General features: G+C 30.7%; 1 protein-coding gene across 1 annotated transcript in view; it reads right to left on the bottom strand.

Annotated features, from left to right (window-relative positions):
• Positions 1-18,485, bottom strand: part of LOC148283380 (uncharacterized) — a gene marked incomplete at its 3' end in the record, with an annotated part of 240,676 nt that overhangs the window by 22,412 nt on the left and 199,779 nt on the right. The window contains exon 4 of the mRNA XM_088223635.1: positions 15,556-15,734. Within this exon, the coding sequence (XP_088079761.1) occupies positions 15,556-15,734 (179 nt within the window). The remainder of the gene's footprint in view (positions 1-15,555; positions 15,735-18,485) is intronic.

Below are 18,485 nucleotides of genomic sequence, written 5' to 3'. Positions count from 1 at the left end.
ATGGTAGTTATTTGTGGCTCTATCCCGTGTATTCGTCTTGGACATGTTTGCTACCAATAATTTGCAAATTAGAAGGGATGGGGTCACACCAACCCATTTTTTCTGACTGATATGAAGTTTTATCGAGAACTCAACCATTTTAGAGAGTATCAATTTTTATGATTCTGATGGTTATCTCCAACAGCGTCAGCACATACTGTTTTACCTCCCAGCTTCCAGAACGAGCCTACCGCAGGTTATACCGATTGGAAGAGCATTCAGGCAGCTGAACATTATCACTTCGGAGAACGACATCTTTCACATCAGTGAAATCATGTTTTTGAGGCAAGTACTCTTGCTATTGGATAGTTTTGTATAATTTATTTATAAATTTATTTATTTTAAAGAAACAAACAGTCGACAATGATAAAATAACAATTTAAAAAAAAATACATTTTAAAGACAGACCAGCAAAGTTTCTAAATAAAAATCATACATATTTTTTAATTGTGTTACAACAAAAGGGTATGTTTATGTGTATTTGTATGAGAGTAACTGTAGATGTGTGTTTATGTGTATTAGTGTGGAAGTAAGTGTTCAAGAGTGTGCATCATTAAATAGTTAGTGGGATCGTATCGCAGCCAGAAATAATAAGTCTTAATTTATTTCCAAATAAATTAAGGGGTATGTAAAAAATATCAATAGATGAAAAAAAACATAAAAGTTAGAGCAAGAACGATAGAGGAAAGAGTGTTGTGCATAGTTAGTGCTACAGACTGGCAGATGGAATAAATACTTATTTCTTGTCACGCGAAAGGGGACATTGAGATTAATTTTGGAGAGTAGGTTAAAAGAGTCTACTTTGATATTTTATAATTTATGTAAATAGCATAATTCAGATACAGTGCGTCTATTTTCAAAGGTAAGAAATCCATTTTGTTTGGCAGATTGGCTGTAAGTATAAAGCGTTTTATTGTTTTTATAATCTAGTTATTAAAAAAAATTTCGTTGAACCTTTTCAATCCTTTCTTTGTTTTTTATCTTTATTCAACACTTTATATACATATTAGAACGGGCATATTGCCTTCTTAAAAAAATAAAAATATACAAAAAAGTTAAAACTATACTAGAGTAGAGGGGATGGGAAAAAAAGAAGAAAGATACAGGAACAACTTAAATATTTAGATTGTGACATTTCAATATTGACTTAAATGTAAATAAAGAAGGGACGTGGCGTAGACATTAGTGGGTAGATTATTCCAAAATCGAGCAGCTACTAATGTGAAAGACGAGGCAAGAAAATTAAAACGATGAAAGAGTATTGAAATGGGATCTCTCGTTACTAGAACGAAAAAATAATCCGTGTTGTGATAGAGGTTGGAAGAGAAAAGTGGAATTGTTTTAAATATTGTAGAGAAGTGATAGAATTGCTCTTTATTCTACTATTTTTAATACAATTAACAAGTTTTAAGCAAATATTTTTTTCATACTTACGCACTCACACACACGCACCCTCTCCCTCATTCATTCCTACACGCACATGTATCCTCTCCCTAATTCATTCACGCATACACACATTCACATACACATGAATACAAACGTCACACAAATACAATTACTAAACTTCTTTTCTTATATATTATGTGTCATTATATTCACAGTGCATTTTTCAAATTGGCTTTAGTATTGTTAAGATTTTTCTAATTATTTTGTTTATGTAATAGCTGTAAAAATCCCAAATAAAACAAAATAAATAAATAAATAGAATAGGAATGTTTCATTTATGCCTGATACTGAGCTAGTGTAGTTGCGTGTTATGTGGTCGAATTTGCGAAGATCCAAGATATTCCAATTCATTATCATGCTATTGAAAGGTTACAAAATAAATTCTTGCGCTTTATAAACTATAAATTAAAAATACCTGTTGAAGCCATATATTATGATTTTCTTAGAAGTGAAATGAAATTACTTGAATTGTCAGACCGAAGAATTATAGCTGATTTGTTATTCTTATTTAAAATAATGAAACTAATAATTGATAGCCCTGCTTTACTTGAACTAATTCAAATTAGAATACCTGGTAGGTGCACTAGACGTAGAAAATTATTTTATTGTAACAATTTCCGTACCAACTACGAAATGCATTCACCTATATCCAGAATACAAAGGTATGGAAATAAGTTCGAAAAAATATTTGATATTTTTAATACAAACTCTGTAAATGCATTAAAATGTAATCTCACTCGTTATTTTTTAGAGAAGGAATGAATTTATTAAAAAATATATTAATAAATTTAACTTTGTTTTTTTATTTCTTTATATATAAATTGTACATGTGTGGTTTCATTGCCAAATTTCAACCAACTGATATTTATTTTATTTTATTTTATTTTATTTTGTTTATTAAGAAAAACAACAGCAATACAAAAAAATATACACAACATTATAAAAAAAACATAAAATAAAGCCAAATCAGTTTTCCACATAAATACAATTATAAAAATCCAGTTCAGTTAAATATAATTTATAGAAGTGCATGTGTGCGAGTTTTTTTTTGTGTGTGAGGATGCGTGTGTAAAAAAGTGGAGTGTGGTTTTGGTAGGTATGTGAATATGTGTGTGATTGTATATGGGTGTGAGGGTAGGTTTAAGGACAGGGTAAGTGTGTATTTGATATGAGTGAATAGAAACAATTTAAAATTATAATGTAAAAATATATATATATATATTTTTTATAACGAAACATAATTTTTTTCAAATAATAGTTTTTTAATTTTGGTTTTAAAAGTGAGTTTACTGCAATTAAATATGTCTATGTTATTGAAAAATAAATTATAATTACGCGTCAAGCGAATCAGAGGAGAGTTCTGTGCATAGTAATAATAATATAAAGGTGTTATTAAGATTATTTAAGCTTTCACATTGATCCAAAAAACGTGTTATTTATAATTCTTAATGTAGCATTATTTTTCTTTTTCATTATAACCTAGCTTAATACTAGTCACTTTATGTTTATGTTAAATTATTCTCAATTTTAATTTGCTATATTTATATTTAGAACATTAGGTTTTCTTACTTCAATTTGTTTTCTTTTATTTGTCTTATATTTTTATGTTTTTTTTTTACTTTTTTGCAGTTTTAAAAAAAAAAATTACTAATTTCTTAAATTTTTAATTATTTAGTTGAATCATATAGTTGTATTTCACATTGTATATTACATAATGAATTGTTTACTGTTGTGATTATTTCTGTAAAACTTTTTATTGTAAAAGGTTCTTTGAACCGTTGATATATAAATAAATAAATAAATATAGCGTATACAAACATTCTGCAATCGTTTTAAATTATCAAGTTATTCAAAGTTAGCATCTGGATTACATACATTCGCATAGTCAAAAAGTGGAAGAAGTAAGCTCTGGACCAATTTTTGCTTAACATTAATTATCAATAAATTATGTACTACTTTTATGCCTTAATAATGTCGAACCATTACTCAAGAGTTCCTGGTTGACTAAAGGTCCCGTGTTGAGTTGGGACGAGCAATTAGTTGACACAGACACATGAGTATATCATCACAAAAATTATACAGGATCAGAAACACAACAATAAAAAAAACAATAAAAAATCAAATATATGGCAAATCAATATGGTTAACAGTAAATCAAACATTTGGAAAATCATCAGAGAGTTTCTCACTCAAATCTCTCCCACTAAAGAAAATCCAGTCTTTAACTCCTCTCTTGAAAATAGTTTTTATCCCTGAGAGCTTAATACGCTCTTCCAAAATATTAAACACTCTCAGTGCGATAAAGAAGAAAAGGTGTAGTGATCTTGGGTTTGACATCATTTTTTATTTTGCTATTATTAAATAATGTACAATTGTATATGCTTCCACTTTCCATTATATTGTATCCCAACTCAATAGAGGGCTCATGGTCTAATAGAGTTAGGGATATATTTTTTTTGTAATATGTATGTATTTATATGAATAAATATAAAATAAGTGTTGCAACGCATAGCATCGATAGGTGGCAATATCAAAAATCTAATAATCTCACTCAATCAATTTTAATCCACGTTCTATTGAAATCGCTAAAACGATACACAATCACGGTGAGAATCTCTTATCGCGTCGGTTATTACCTCGCCGAAAAACATCTGTGATTGAGCAACAGAGACTAGCAGTAGAAAAATAGTGTAAAGTATAGTTGGATAATTAAGTCGGTAGTCAGATGGCAGAAGGGACCATCTGTAATTTTCAAAAATGTTTAGGAGAGCTAAAATACGACTCAATTTTAAGACTTCAATCTCCAAACCAAAATATTTTAGTGTTGTTTTTCAATAATAAATTACCATTATAAATTATTGTGTTTTTTTTTCTTTGTGTATGTACTGAAATATTCAAATATTCAAAAAAACAGAAAAAATACAGTCCCTTCTGCCATCTGACTACCGAAGTATAGTTAGACTTTAGTTTCTTAGAGTTATAACTTAACATTCGTGCCTCAATAAATGCCAAAAAATATTAGACAATAAATATTTATCATCTGAAATGTTTGAACTAATTCTAAAAATAATATCCGAGTAACACAATGATACCTTACCTCTGAATTGCAAAACACCAATTGCATGATACTCGCCATGATTAATAATGCAACATCGTTGTATGAAATAAATTCAAAGTGCCTCTCACGTAAGATCATAGAGTATAAAGTGTATGTTGAGTGCTGGATTCTCTAGAATTCTAGAATATTCAACCTCTTAAGAGGATTGAATATATCCAGTTCTGAATAAAAACTGTATTTCTCTTTGGTCATAATTGCTTCTTCACAATAGCCAAACAAAGTATAGAATAGTTGGCTGGGAAGTTGTGCGTCATCCATCGTAAAGCTTCTCATAAGTTCACAGAAATCATTATTGAAAATAATATTCCGATGCCGTCAGACATCCTCGTCAGAACATTTGTTCCAATACATGAAGGTGCTGGATATGAGACAAAAGGCAAATATAAAATACTTCAAATACCGATAAAAATATATGAAATGAATTAAAAATAATTAATTGTATTTTAAAAATCAAAATAGGTATTGTGGAGAAATGTTTTCATACATAAATGTAAAAAAAAATATATTAAAATTAATTGCCATAAAAACGCGACGTATTATTTATATTTATTTATTTGTCGACATTTTCCATTTAAACATTCATTACTTTATTCAAAATTACACTTGTTTAAATGTAAATGAAATTATCAAGGCTTTTTAGGCTTTGCCCGTGTCAACCCATCATAATAAACAGTAAAAAATACATGGTACACTTAATTAGATTCAAATATAATAACATGTGATGCAAAATAATAACAATCCAGAAAAAAAGCTATTATTAATAAATTATAAAATTCCAAAGAATATAATTTAAAAAAATAATCAGACATAAATATTAAAATGTAGATTATAAATTATATTATTAAGATTCGTTCATAGTCAAATATACAAAATAACAGTAGCATTGAAATCAACAAAATAAAAGAACAATAGTAAAATAAAATTGTTTTGAAAAAAAACTAAATAATAGTATCACTAAAATCAATAGAAAAAGAATATATGTTTAAAATCAAATTGAAATGGTAATTGAGATATGATTTCTATAAACTCACTCTACACTGTAGTAAGAAAAAGGAGTCATAAATAATATGCCAAACAAGATTGAGTACTAAATTCAAGAATACAAAAATACACAATGAAAAAAATATCCGAATATATAAAAATTAAATAAAAGTAAAAGTATGGAAGAAGAGCAGCTTTGTCCATTTATGCTAATTTCTAATCTCGAACTTTGAACAAATTGACAACCTCGCCCCTAAAGGCATAAGGTATTAATATTACACTATGGAATATTTAAAAACATTAGTTTTTAAATATTATATAGTATATATGTTTTTGTATATATATATGTTTGTGTGTGTTATAATAGAATATTTAAACCCACACAAACAAACAGACAAACAGAAGAAAAGAAGAAAAGAAGAAAAGAAGAGAAGAAGAGAAGAAGAAAAGAAGAAAAGAAGAAAAGAAGAAAAGAAGAAAAGAAGAAAAGAGAAAAGAAGAAAAGAAAAAAAGAAGAAAAGAAGAAAAGAAGAAAAGAAGAAAAGAAGAAAAGAAGAAAAGAAGAAAAGAAGAAAAGAAGAAAAGAAGAAAAGAAGAAAAGAAGAAAAGAAGAAAAGAAGAAAAGAAGAAAAGAAGAAAAGAAGAAAAGAAGAAAAGAAGAAAAGAAGAAAAGAAGCATTGACAAACATAAGGGGCATCAAGAAGAGACCTGGACTATTTATTAAGTGCTTGTTTAAATCGTTGTAAACTTGAACCAAAAAAGTCCAGATCTTGTTTTGAGTTAACCATACGACAAATACGGGTCATTGGGAATAGTTGAAGCCATTGTTTTTTATATACTGATCGATCAACAGTACTTCGTTGTTTTTCTACCTACGAATTGAAATATGGAATTTTTACATGTCCCAGTAATAAAGGCACATCGATTATACCATTTATGTAGTATGCCGAACATACGAATATATATGGAGTCAATATTTGTTCTACGTTTTTGTAATAAGAAATATTTAACATCGACTATATCTGTATATGAATAGTTACCTCTCTCTAGTCCAAGAATCCACGCTACTTTTGAAGCAGGCAATGTTGGACTGACTCAATATGATTTATGCAATACACATATAATGGAGACCAGACCACCTAGACATATTTCTAAAAGAGGGCGAACAGTTAATCAAAGGATATTCTGTTAACAAAGCGAAGTAACTTCAGTAATGTATTGACTATATTATCTACATGCTCTACATGCTGGTTGTATGTCAGTTTATACTTCGGAAAAATTCCTAAATCTCTGATGGACTTAATTACCTCAATTTCGGAGTTTTCTACTGGGTACTCGAAAGAAATCGGTTGTTTTGTTCTATGAAATGATATTGTTTTGCATTTTTAAATATTTAGTTCTAATCGTTTGACTTTACACCGTTGTTTAAAAGAATTAATGTCCAATTGAATATATAGTGGATGTATTTAAAAAATTGCAGCTTCTACTCTCTGTTTAAAGGATCAAACACAAAACAAAAGTACCATATACGAATTCAAACGGCGCGGCGTGGCATAGTGAACTATATTACGCAGGTACTAAATTGACAAACTGTATTGATAGAGTAACAGGCTCTAATTTTCAATATTATCGGTATGTCCAAATGTGTGTAGACAGGCTGGATTTTCTCCCAAAGGAGTTATTTGGATCTTAATTTGTTTCAACAGAGAAGAAATAAAAATTGAGAAGGTATATGGAAGTCAAGGCATTTACTGGGCGTATGAATTGTCATTGGCTGCCATATAATAAAAGTTGAAATACTATTTTCAGGCATTGCCTATTAGGTTAAATAGTTTAGCCGGATGAATCTTACTCTCACGATAAAGGGTTCAGCTTTTATACTTCACGAAAGTCAACAGAGGAAGGAAGAAGAGTCGAGAAAATGTGGATGTTTAAACATAGGTAGAATGATAAATGTTACGCAATGTGTAAAGTGGCCATTTAAACTAGCCTACGACAAGTTCTGTAAATGCCTTGACCTCCATTATTCTCTTTTCAAAAATATTTTCCCTTCCTGTTGCAACAAACTTTGGCTCTAATTTTCACTGTGCTCGAATGAGTATCCATTTTTTGCCGTCACAGAATATATTAAATAATACGTTTTATTTTAGATATAAGACCGCATTTTTATCTGTTCAGGTGGATGAAGAAACAGTTGTGTGAAATATAATCAGAATCCTAGGCAAGTGTTTTTGGCTCGATGGCTGCTTTTAGGTTAACACCCTGATTAAGAAAATTGAGTGAAGATTGGTCCGCCTTGTTTTTAATTGAGGACCTCAGTTCAATTTCAGGCAGGGTGAACGTGAAATATTGATCCAAAAAGTTGTGTAAACTGCAATATTTATGATCTGATCATCTTACATTCATGTAACACGTTATCAAAATATGCTGTATTGGATTTCAATTTACGTGCCCTATGCACCACCGGATACAGCAGGGAGAATGATGATGATACGACTGTAAATCTAAGGCTTGTAATGTATGAACAGTAAGGTAAAAAGTATTAGTAGTAGTATTAAGTGGGAAAAGCTCTTAGTTTTCATTTATACTATATTAAACTTGGCTAATTCCACGAATAAATTTTCTGGGAGTTAGAACTTAAGCCAGGTGAAAGGCGTTGGTATATAAAATGTGTGCTTTTTCAAACTTTCTTTTTTAAGGCACAAAGCCTATTTTATGATCGGACTTATTTTCGTAGGAAAGGCGTAAGTTGGGCGTATTTGATCGATCAATTGTATTGGGGTAATTAAACCTAAAATTTAAGTTTTACAACTATTGTTAACCTTTCCAGATCTGAATGGATTCCTGCAAATCATCTGTGTCTCAGGGGACGAAAAATACAGTTCACTGTGACATTAGAACCAAAACGAGTGACATTGACTCGATGGCGGTTTTTAGGTAAAAATCCTCATTAAGGAAATCAAGTGGAAGCAAGTCCGTTTTACTGTTTAGCGTTTAACGTATTCAACTGCTATCTACGAGGTTTTTCAAATGAAATAATGGTTTTAAAGATATTGAAAAAAAAAAAAAATGATTTAAAATAACATTTTCGTTACAAATTAAAATTTAATACGTATATATTACAAAAAAAAACAAAATACGTAAAGAGACTCTTGTGAAAATAGAAGGATAATCCTGTTTTGGAAAACCTCTTCGGATACATGGAACAGATCAACATCCAGAGTGATGTTGTTCAACATAGCGGTGGCCCTTCGAACAGGCATAAGCATCGGTAGGTTGGTCTGGCATATTGGAATATGAAACAATCTATGCTGACACTGTCTTAGGTAATTATCAGGAACATACAAACAAATGCTCCCCACTATCTCGAATTGTTGACCATACCGCGCAACAATCGATAAAATTGTCTACTAAAATCTACATACCTTCTTGTCGCTAAACTTTTGTATCCAATCTAGAGAAACACGGTCGGATAGAGCCAATGATAATACCCGCACTCTCTCATGCAGAGATATCTATGAAACATTTTTTGGATTCTTTCTATCATAAGGGAGTTGTTCAGTTCATGTGGTCCCCAAATCATCCAGCCACCCTTAAGTCTACTTTACACCAAGGAGTTGTAAAGGGTTTTCGGTACGTGGTTATTTTCGAAAACCCTGGCAGTACGTAAAACAAATTCTAACACCTTCAATGCTTTATTACTGATTTTCTCACAAATCTAACGCCCAGATCCTTAATATTTGATGTTTGTAGCATATTTTGGTTATTTTTTGAGTTTTTAGTTTTTTGGGTACTAGTGAATGACGTGACTAAATACTTGGAAAAATTAAGCCTAAGTTTTTTTTCGCCTTCCACATTTAGATATATCCACTTGAAGAAGACACAAACCGTCAGAAATTGTCACCTTAAAGGGAATGTTTGTGTTATCCGTAAATAACAGACAACGCGAGTTTAAAATTAGATTGTCAATATTATAAATGAAAATAGAAAACAGCAATAGACGTTAGATTCTTGCGAGACACCCGAGAAAGTATAGAAACACTCTGACGTAAAAAGACTAAAGGATGCGTATTGGTTTTTATTTTGGAGGTAGCTTACCATTAATTTTTATGACTTCAGTCAAAAACTTAGGTATTATCATTTATAAGCATTTAGGTTGGCACGATCAGGTTAACGAAGTTAGTAGTAAACTTTATAGCAGTTTGCACTCACTTACAGAATTTCTTGCCAATAAATGTTAAACAAACATTAGTCCAAAGCTTACTTCTTCCACTTCTCGACTATGCGGATGTATGTTATCCAGATGCCAACTCTGAATAACTTGATACATTAGAACGATTGTAGAATATTTGTATTCGTTATATCTTTGATCTTCGCAATTTTGACCGTATAACTGAGGATCGCACGCAACTACACTGGCTCAGTATATAAAAGAAACATTCACATTCTATCACTTCTTCACAATATTTTAAATAATCCCACTTTGCCTGTTTATCAAAGAGAGCTCATCTTTTACAACTCGGACTATCTCTTCGTTCTAGTAACGAGAGAACCCTTTTAATACCTTGTCTAATTAACTTGCCTCCTCTTTCAAAGTTGTAACCGCTCGATTGTGGAATAATGTACCCACTAATTTTAGAGACGCCCCTTCTTTATTTACATTTAAGTCAAGATTAATATGTCACTATCTAAATATTTAAATTGGTCCTTTACTCTTCTTTTTTCCTTCCCATCCCCTTTACTCTCTTTATGGTATAGTGTTATTTTTTTTAATATTTTTGTATAAAATTGTTAGATTCAATATGTCCATGTATTTATAATTTTCTCAAACTGAACGGTTTGGTTAGGTAGGAAGAAATTGCCTTAAGGCAATATACCCGCCCTTATTTGTATATGTATTGTAAATGTATATAAAGTGTCAAATAAATAAATAAATTTTAACATACCATCTGAGAAACCGATCTCAGACAGATTTTTTAATTAGGCATCATGGTCGACAGTATCAAAGGCCTTGGCGAAGTCATTATATGAACAGTCTACCTGATGTTCTGCATCCAGAGCGTCCGTGACTTAGTTCGTAAAAACCATTAGATTTATCTCAACCGGGCGGCATTTCCTGAACCCATGTTGTTCATCAATAATAAATGGCTCTACTCAAAAGCGACGATTCTACATATAAGGATTAAAAATACCTTTGCTAGTGCAGATATAATATTTCCAGGTCTGTAATTTTCTACGGGTAACTTAGATCCGCTCAATTATTTTGAATTGCAATATTTAATTATTCCTAGGCTGGCACCTGCAGATTGATCACAGCACCGATCACTTCAATCATATTTGCCCTTTCAATGATAGAGTGCAGAGATAGAGTTGCTGATAATTATATATTTGTATAAACATTAAAATACAACCATTTAAATTCGGTTAGTGGATTTATTATCATTTTTTTAAATCGACACTGTTTTGAGTACATCAAAACGTTTATTGACAGGTTAGATTTCCTCGTTATCAAGATCTTTTTTTTGCAAGAGAGAGGAGAAACACTCCTTTACAACACACTTATATATTTAACAACTCCCTAGGGAAGAAATCCAGCCTACCTACAACCTTTGGACAAACTCACAACATTGGAACCTTTGCACGTGTATAGTCATGTCTACCTTGTTTATTGTCGAAAATACATCAAATGCACTGCATTTTGTGGTTACCTACTGTATTATATAGAACTTGTTGCACATTATTCATTCAATATGTACAAACAAAATTGTCAATTAAAATGCTTTACTAAATGATTTTTTCTTTAGAATGTTTTATTTGGAATAATGTTTTTAAACTTATTTTACTTTTTAAAAATACAATCAAAACATTACAACATACTTATAATTATATATTTGTATAAACATTAAAATACAACCATTTAAATTCGGTTAGTGGATTTATTATCATTTTTTTTAAATCGACAGACTGGTGACAATATCGGTCACGACGAAACCCGGTCACTGGTAAAAAAAATATAAAAAAATTAAAAATTAAAGTGGTATAAAACTATAAAGTATTTTTTTTATTATAATTAAAATGCAGTTCCACCAAGAAATGTCAGTAGAAAAACTCAAGTTTCCATTCCTTCCTATCACCCGCTTTTATCATTCACGTTTTACCGGCAATAAAGGCAATGTCGCCGTCAACACTTCTTTCGTTTGCCTATGGTCTCCGCTTTATTATTCTGGGTGTTCACCTGCCATCATTTTGCCTCGCTTAGTGTCCTTCCCACTACCACTTTAATTTCGCTGCACGATCCATGATATCCACGATTTCGGTTCGGCGCCTTATTTCTTCATTTGGCGTTGCTTGGTTAGTCAAATAATTCAGCCAGATGAATTTCACCCACATCAACAAAGGTTTCAGCTCATGAATTTTACAAAAGTCAACAGATGGAAGAGTAAAAAAAATGTGAAAGTCTTAATTTTGAAAAACAGGATGGTGAATATTACACAGCGTGCAAAGTGGCTACTTTGACCAGGTAATGACAGGTTATAAGTGCCCACAACATCTATATTTCCTTTTCAAAAATATTTTCTCTCTCTGTTGTAACACATTTAGAATTTTTTTCGTATATCACCAAAAACAACTATCTCTGATTGTCCAATAAACAATGTGATAGTTTAGGACCAGTTTACTCTTCACTGTTGGCTGATAATTCGCTTCTGTGGGCCCTATACTACGAGAGCTTATATGGGAAAACCACTGAATGTACACTTAACCCCGTGACGTCATTGACATGGATTCAAACCGTTTGTATTGCACCAAATGAGATGCATTTGCAGTGCTAGAGTGGAATCATTCTAACATTTCCTTTATCTAAAATTTTCAAAATAATTCTTCGTTTCAAAAACACGTACTATCCTGGATTAACACTAAAGATATTATTATTTATTTCAACAGAGAGGGAAAACATTATTGAGAAGGGAATATGGAGGTCTCAGCATTTACAGGGCTTATGACTTGTCATTGGCTGGTTTTCTTTTTTTTTTGGTTCATCTAAACTGCCTAACTAGGGATAGCTTCCCCATTCTAAGGCAGTAAATTATGTATTTTATCATAAGATTAAAGTGTAATTACAATTTTGTTATTATGTGTGAATTTTAAGTCTTAAAAGTAAATGATAAATATACAATGAAAACATAAATAATACCAAAATCTCTATATCCTAAGTCTTAAGTCATTACTAGTAAAACAAGAAATCAGCTTACGTCTTTCTACATCGGACAACAATTTCTCTGACTCCCTCCGACCAACGTGAATTAAAAATGCAGTCAACACCTTCCTCAGCCTGACAATCCCACCATATTTTCCATGAATCTGAGATAAGGTCATATATCCTCGGGCCTATATAATATTGCTGCCTTTGAGCCAAAAAAGTATTAACTCCTCTCTGTAGAATCAGATCTTTATTGGAGTGTCTAGTATTATGAACATGACAAACCGTTGCATATTTTTCCTGTTGAGATGCGTGACCGCTACAGACCTCAATATATACTGTTGACAAATATCCAGCACTTGAAATTCTTTGAAGAGCGAATCACTCGGGTATCAGTATGGCTTTTTAATATAACTCATTTCACTGATTTTTGAGCTAAAGCTGCTGAAGTCGTTTTAGTGCAGCTTCCCTAGCCAATCAATGGTTTAAATGGCCAATTTACACACTGTGTAACATTCACCATTCTGCCAAATCAAATCTTCCATCTATTGACTTTTGTGAAGTTTAAGAGCTGAAACTTTTACTGTGCGGGTGACATTCATTCGGCTGAACCAAATCACCTACTAGGCAACGCCTGAAAACAATTTCCAATTTTTATAATTTACCCTTATCAATTATGTTTTTCCTCTCTGCTGAAATAAATTAAAATATGAATAACTTCCTAGGGAGAAAATTTAGCCAGTCTGCAATCATTTGAAAATACTCAAACATTGCTAAAGATGTTAATTATTTTTTTCTATTATATATTTTATCGTCTTTTAATAACGAAGAATATTTTCATGTTTTTATTTTCTCTTTCTTAAATACAGTGACTCATGGTGATATTTGTTTGTACAAATAATGTGCGCTTGGGCGCACATTTAAATGATCGTGTTGAATATCTGTAAAATTATTATTTATATTTTCATATTCTTTTTCAAGTTTACATCCTTAAGTATTCTGGAAATGATTTTAATCAATAAACAAACAAACGGCACGTGCGGAAGGAGAAAATGTAAAAACTGGTTCATTTTGAAACAATCTATTGCGACATCTTCATTGTACACATATGAAATTATTAATATGTAGTTATTACATGATTTATCACTTAAAGAATCACCTCGCAGTGGAAAATTCTTTCTGGAAAATCTAAAAATACATCCGTTGACGTGCGTGAAATTGTTATTTTGCTCTATAAAAAGAGGAAAACGTATCGCAATATCGAAAATATTACATGAAACAGTCACTCTACAATACTGTTCATTATGTATCTATTTCGAGCAAAATTGAATAGTGGACACGTTTAAAACGCGCTTCAAGTGGTTGTTAAATGAATATATATATCGTTTTGTTAAAGTTTTATTTTACCAATCGATAAAAAAAAGATAGAGAAAAGAACAAAATTAGACTTCCATTTAGGAAAAAGGCAAAGTCACAAAATTCAATTTTATTTGAAGCAATTAAAAAGTATTACGAAATGGAAAAAAATATTTATGAAGAAAAAAACATATCAAAATTTAAAATAATGGTCAAGACATATGTGATAAACAATTTATAAATTAAATATATTTGCAATGTTATTATTAGAACACACATAACAATATGTATGATATGTGTGCCCTACTTTAAGATTTAAATAAAATAAAAAATAAATAAAGCTCACATGGAAGAACACATTTCAATAAAAAAACGCATTTGGTTTTTTTTGTAGAAATTTCACTTGGAGAAATCGGTCCTTAATTACTTTAATGAACGTCTTGCAGCTATTAAGCGCATTGAAGAATGGCGTTCTAGAAACTTGACAATGATCTAAAGAAAAAATATACATTCAGCCAAATAGCAAGTCAAGTGTTCTTGATAAAAAGTACACAATAAACAACGAATACAAGTAAAAACTTGATTAAAAAGTAAATTGGTGATATTGCTTTTGAGTATTTTTCATTAAAACATAAGAATTTTTGCCGTTAGACAAATAGAACGCATTTGCAATCAATAATTTTAATAAATAAAATCCAACTAAATATATTAGAACGAGTAATTATATTTTTCTTTCATAAACAATGAGAAAAACATGAAACAAAGAACAATTTAATCAGCTTAACATATATTTCCAAAATTTTGAGAAATGAGAAAATTCCAAATTTGGCAGCTAAAAACGATAATTGTAAAACCATATTGCACACCTAGATAAAATCAGTATTAACTAAAAAATCTTTTTTTTTTGACAAGACACAGTTTCAATCTAGGTATGCTTTAAACGTATTTATTTACATACATAAAGTTATTGCACATCATTTGGGACTAAAAGTCCAGTATTGAGAATGGACGAGCAATTATATGACACAGACACATGAGTATATCGCCACAAATATAGGATTAGAAACATAAAAAAACATTTTAAAAACATATATATGGCACATTAATGTGGTTAACAGTAAACTCAAGCATTCGGAAAATCAACTAGGAATTTCCTACTCAAATCCCTCTCACTAAAGAAAATCCTATCCTTAACTCCTTTATTGAAAATGTTTTTTGTCCTTTTTGTATGTACAAACAATCTGAATAGAGTGAGCGTTGAGTACATAATATTATTATTCAAATCAATTTTTAACGGTACTTTGTAGAATTGCAACAGTATGCGTTTAAGGGTAAAGCATATTTTTACAGTGCCCCCCCTAACTTCTATAGTCAATTTTTGACGTTTGTATTAAACATAATAACTTGAATACTCACAACTGCGGTGTTATGTTTCTTGATGTTACAGGGCAGCGTTGCTGTCCCACCGGTTTGTGCTATGACAACCGTTCCGTTGGCAGTATTAAACGGATTGGACAACCCTGTTTGAACGACATTGCCAACCGACAACTTGCTGTCACCATTTCCAGTCCCGTACGACCGCTTGTGCACGACACCTGAAAATTAATATAAAATAAAATATACAAACCAGACGTGTGTTATTGAAATATGTTTTTTTTTTGACAGACATCTCGAGAGAATTATTTTTTTTGAGATATTCTGCAATATTCTGCATATCATTTTTAACTCTTGTGTGGCTGTGATTTCACACTAGTCGACATACGATACAAGACTTGATATATCTTGCTTATTATTTCTTAAAATTACGATTTTTTTAATCATCTTCAAATGGACATTTCCATACCGGATTTGGAATGTAAAATTTGTATAATTACGCTGGATTTTAATACAAAAAATATTTTACTTTGCTATTCGGTGTTTGATGTCCGCAAATACAGCAATACATCTGTATTAGAGAGAATACGAAGACAGAACACATAACGAGGAAGACAGAGACGCTGTTCTGCAGCCACCGTAGCCGGTGTTGTGTGAAATAAATTAAGTCGGTTGGTGGCTGTGATGGGAAACGCACACGTGAATTATGAGAGTCGAATTTATGTTTTTTTTTTTGCTTTAACATGGCTAAATTATATGTTTATTTGTGTTAATTATGGTAAAGGGTTTATTAAACTGTATATTTTAATGTTTTTTTATTCAAATGTCTGAGTTTAAGAATATTCCGTCTTTCGCTTGTGGTAACACGATGTTACATCACCACGTGCAAAGGGATTATTTAGCAAAGTCTTTTAATAATTAACTCTTAAATCAGTGAATAGGATTGCAGTCTCCTGGCTAGTGTCTTGGAATTACGGCCATTTTCTAATAGTGAGTTATTTAAAACTCGATGAAATAGCCCTCAAAATCAAATATTTGGTTAAATCATGAAAACGCAAATATATCTTTAAAAAAAATTACTGTGGTAAAAAATCATTTTTTCAAAGACTGCTGTAATGTCGTTTTACATATATTTAAAGCCAATTAAGCAGTTTATGAAAGCCCTATTGATTGGTATTAATAATGCAATTTTAATAATTCATGAAGGTACTGGACATTAGATTTTTTTTTTAAAGAGTCATTGACACATTTCTGGTCATGCGGCTACAAGAGTAGATCCCAGCAGAATGCTCGCACGAGGTTTTCCTGTAATTTGAATGATTTAATTCCCAAAATACGTACGACGTTTGCTCAAGGAGAATTTTCTTTTGTGGCCCCAAGAGTGCTCAATGTCCTGGATAAACAAGTTCTCCAAAACGAAAGCCATTTTTAGACAGAGTGTACAAATCTGGATTTTGTCTAAGGGAAGAGACCATTGCAGGAGACTGCTGCGAGATATTGCATAGATCAAATAACATTAAGCGTGTTGTCCATGTGCCTTTTGAAATATATGTACGTATGTTAATGTAATAATGTTCTATTTTAATTTTTGTTGTTTAATTATAATTTTGTTATTTTATTATGTATGTACGTTCTTCTACTTTCCATTATGTTGTATCCCAACTCAACACAGGAGCTTTGGCCTTATAGAGTTTGGAATATGTAATTATTATATTTTTTTAACATGTATGTATTTGTATAAGTAAATAAAAATAAAAACATTAAATAAACATAACCTTAACAATCTAAAGACCTATTTAAATATACCATAGTTATAGTCATGGCATGGTTTAAGCAGACATGGCGAGTGTGTTACCTCAAGTTAGATGTGATAACACCGCTTGCTTCTTGAATGCTTGTAGGAACAAAAAACGATAGATTTTGAAAGTCACGTATGAAAAAATAAGAATTAAACACACGAACATACTGTTAAATAATCTTGTTTCCATAATTTATAAAAATTACCATTTAATGCTGGCTTGTTAAAGCAAAACATATTTTTATAAATAAGAGAGGTATATAAAGTATAGTACGCGGTATGTTTTATATTTCTAGGCCGATGTTGTATGGCCACCATTTTTGGGTTTTGTGATTTGTGGGCTAATATTTGACAGTTATTGAGACTGGTCGATAGCGATTTACTGTGGAGCATCTAAAACCGTAACAACGTGTTAAAATTATGAAATTATAATTCATTTTATTTCGTTCAATTGTAAAAACCTGAAAAATATTGCGAATTTTTTTCTTCAGCATTAGCAATTGAATTTGATGTTTTACCTGCTGTCAAACTTTCTTTGTGTAAAATATTTTCCATTTATAAATGCGTGGTATTTTGATTTATTTCAATTTATGTTATTAACATTACTGAGACGTATTTTTTTTTTGTTTTTTGTTTTTATATTCAAATAACATATTTATTCAAATAATATATTTATTTTATTTGACACTTCATATATATACTATAAATATACATATAAGGGCGGGCATATTGCCTTAAGGCAATTTCTTCCTACCTACCCAAACCGTTCAGTTTGAGAAAATTATAAATACATGGACATATTGAATCTTACAATTTTATACAAAAGTTAAAAGCAAAGATTAACAAAAATAAATATAAAAGACGTAGAACATTTTAAAGAAAGAAGTATAGAAGTCTAGGTATCTACAGGGCTTAAGACCTGTTATTGGCTGGTAGCCACATAAACCAGTTGTTTACAAAATTGATGGTTGTATATTAATCAAGTCGGTCTATGAACTTTTGTTACATACATTCATACATACATACTAAAAAAATATATTGCTCATTATTTTTAAAGCCAATCAGGCTTATGAAAGCCCTAAAAGATTGGAATAGGTGATATATAATACTTTAATTTATTTCAACAGAGAGGGAAAACATTTTTGAGAAGGGAATATAGAAGTCTAGGCATTTA

The sequence above is a fragment of the Micrasema longulum genome, unplaced genomic scaffold (assembly GCF_059751315.1).
Source record: "Micrasema longulum isolate JH-2025_06_02 unplaced genomic scaffold, ASM5975131v1 h1tg000244l, whole genome shotgun sequence".
In the NCBI taxonomy this organism is placed as follows: domain Eukaryota; kingdom Metazoa; phylum Arthropoda; class Insecta; order Trichoptera; family Brachycentridae; genus Micrasema; species Micrasema longulum.
This window is presented reverse-complemented; position numbering and strand designations above follow the sequence as displayed.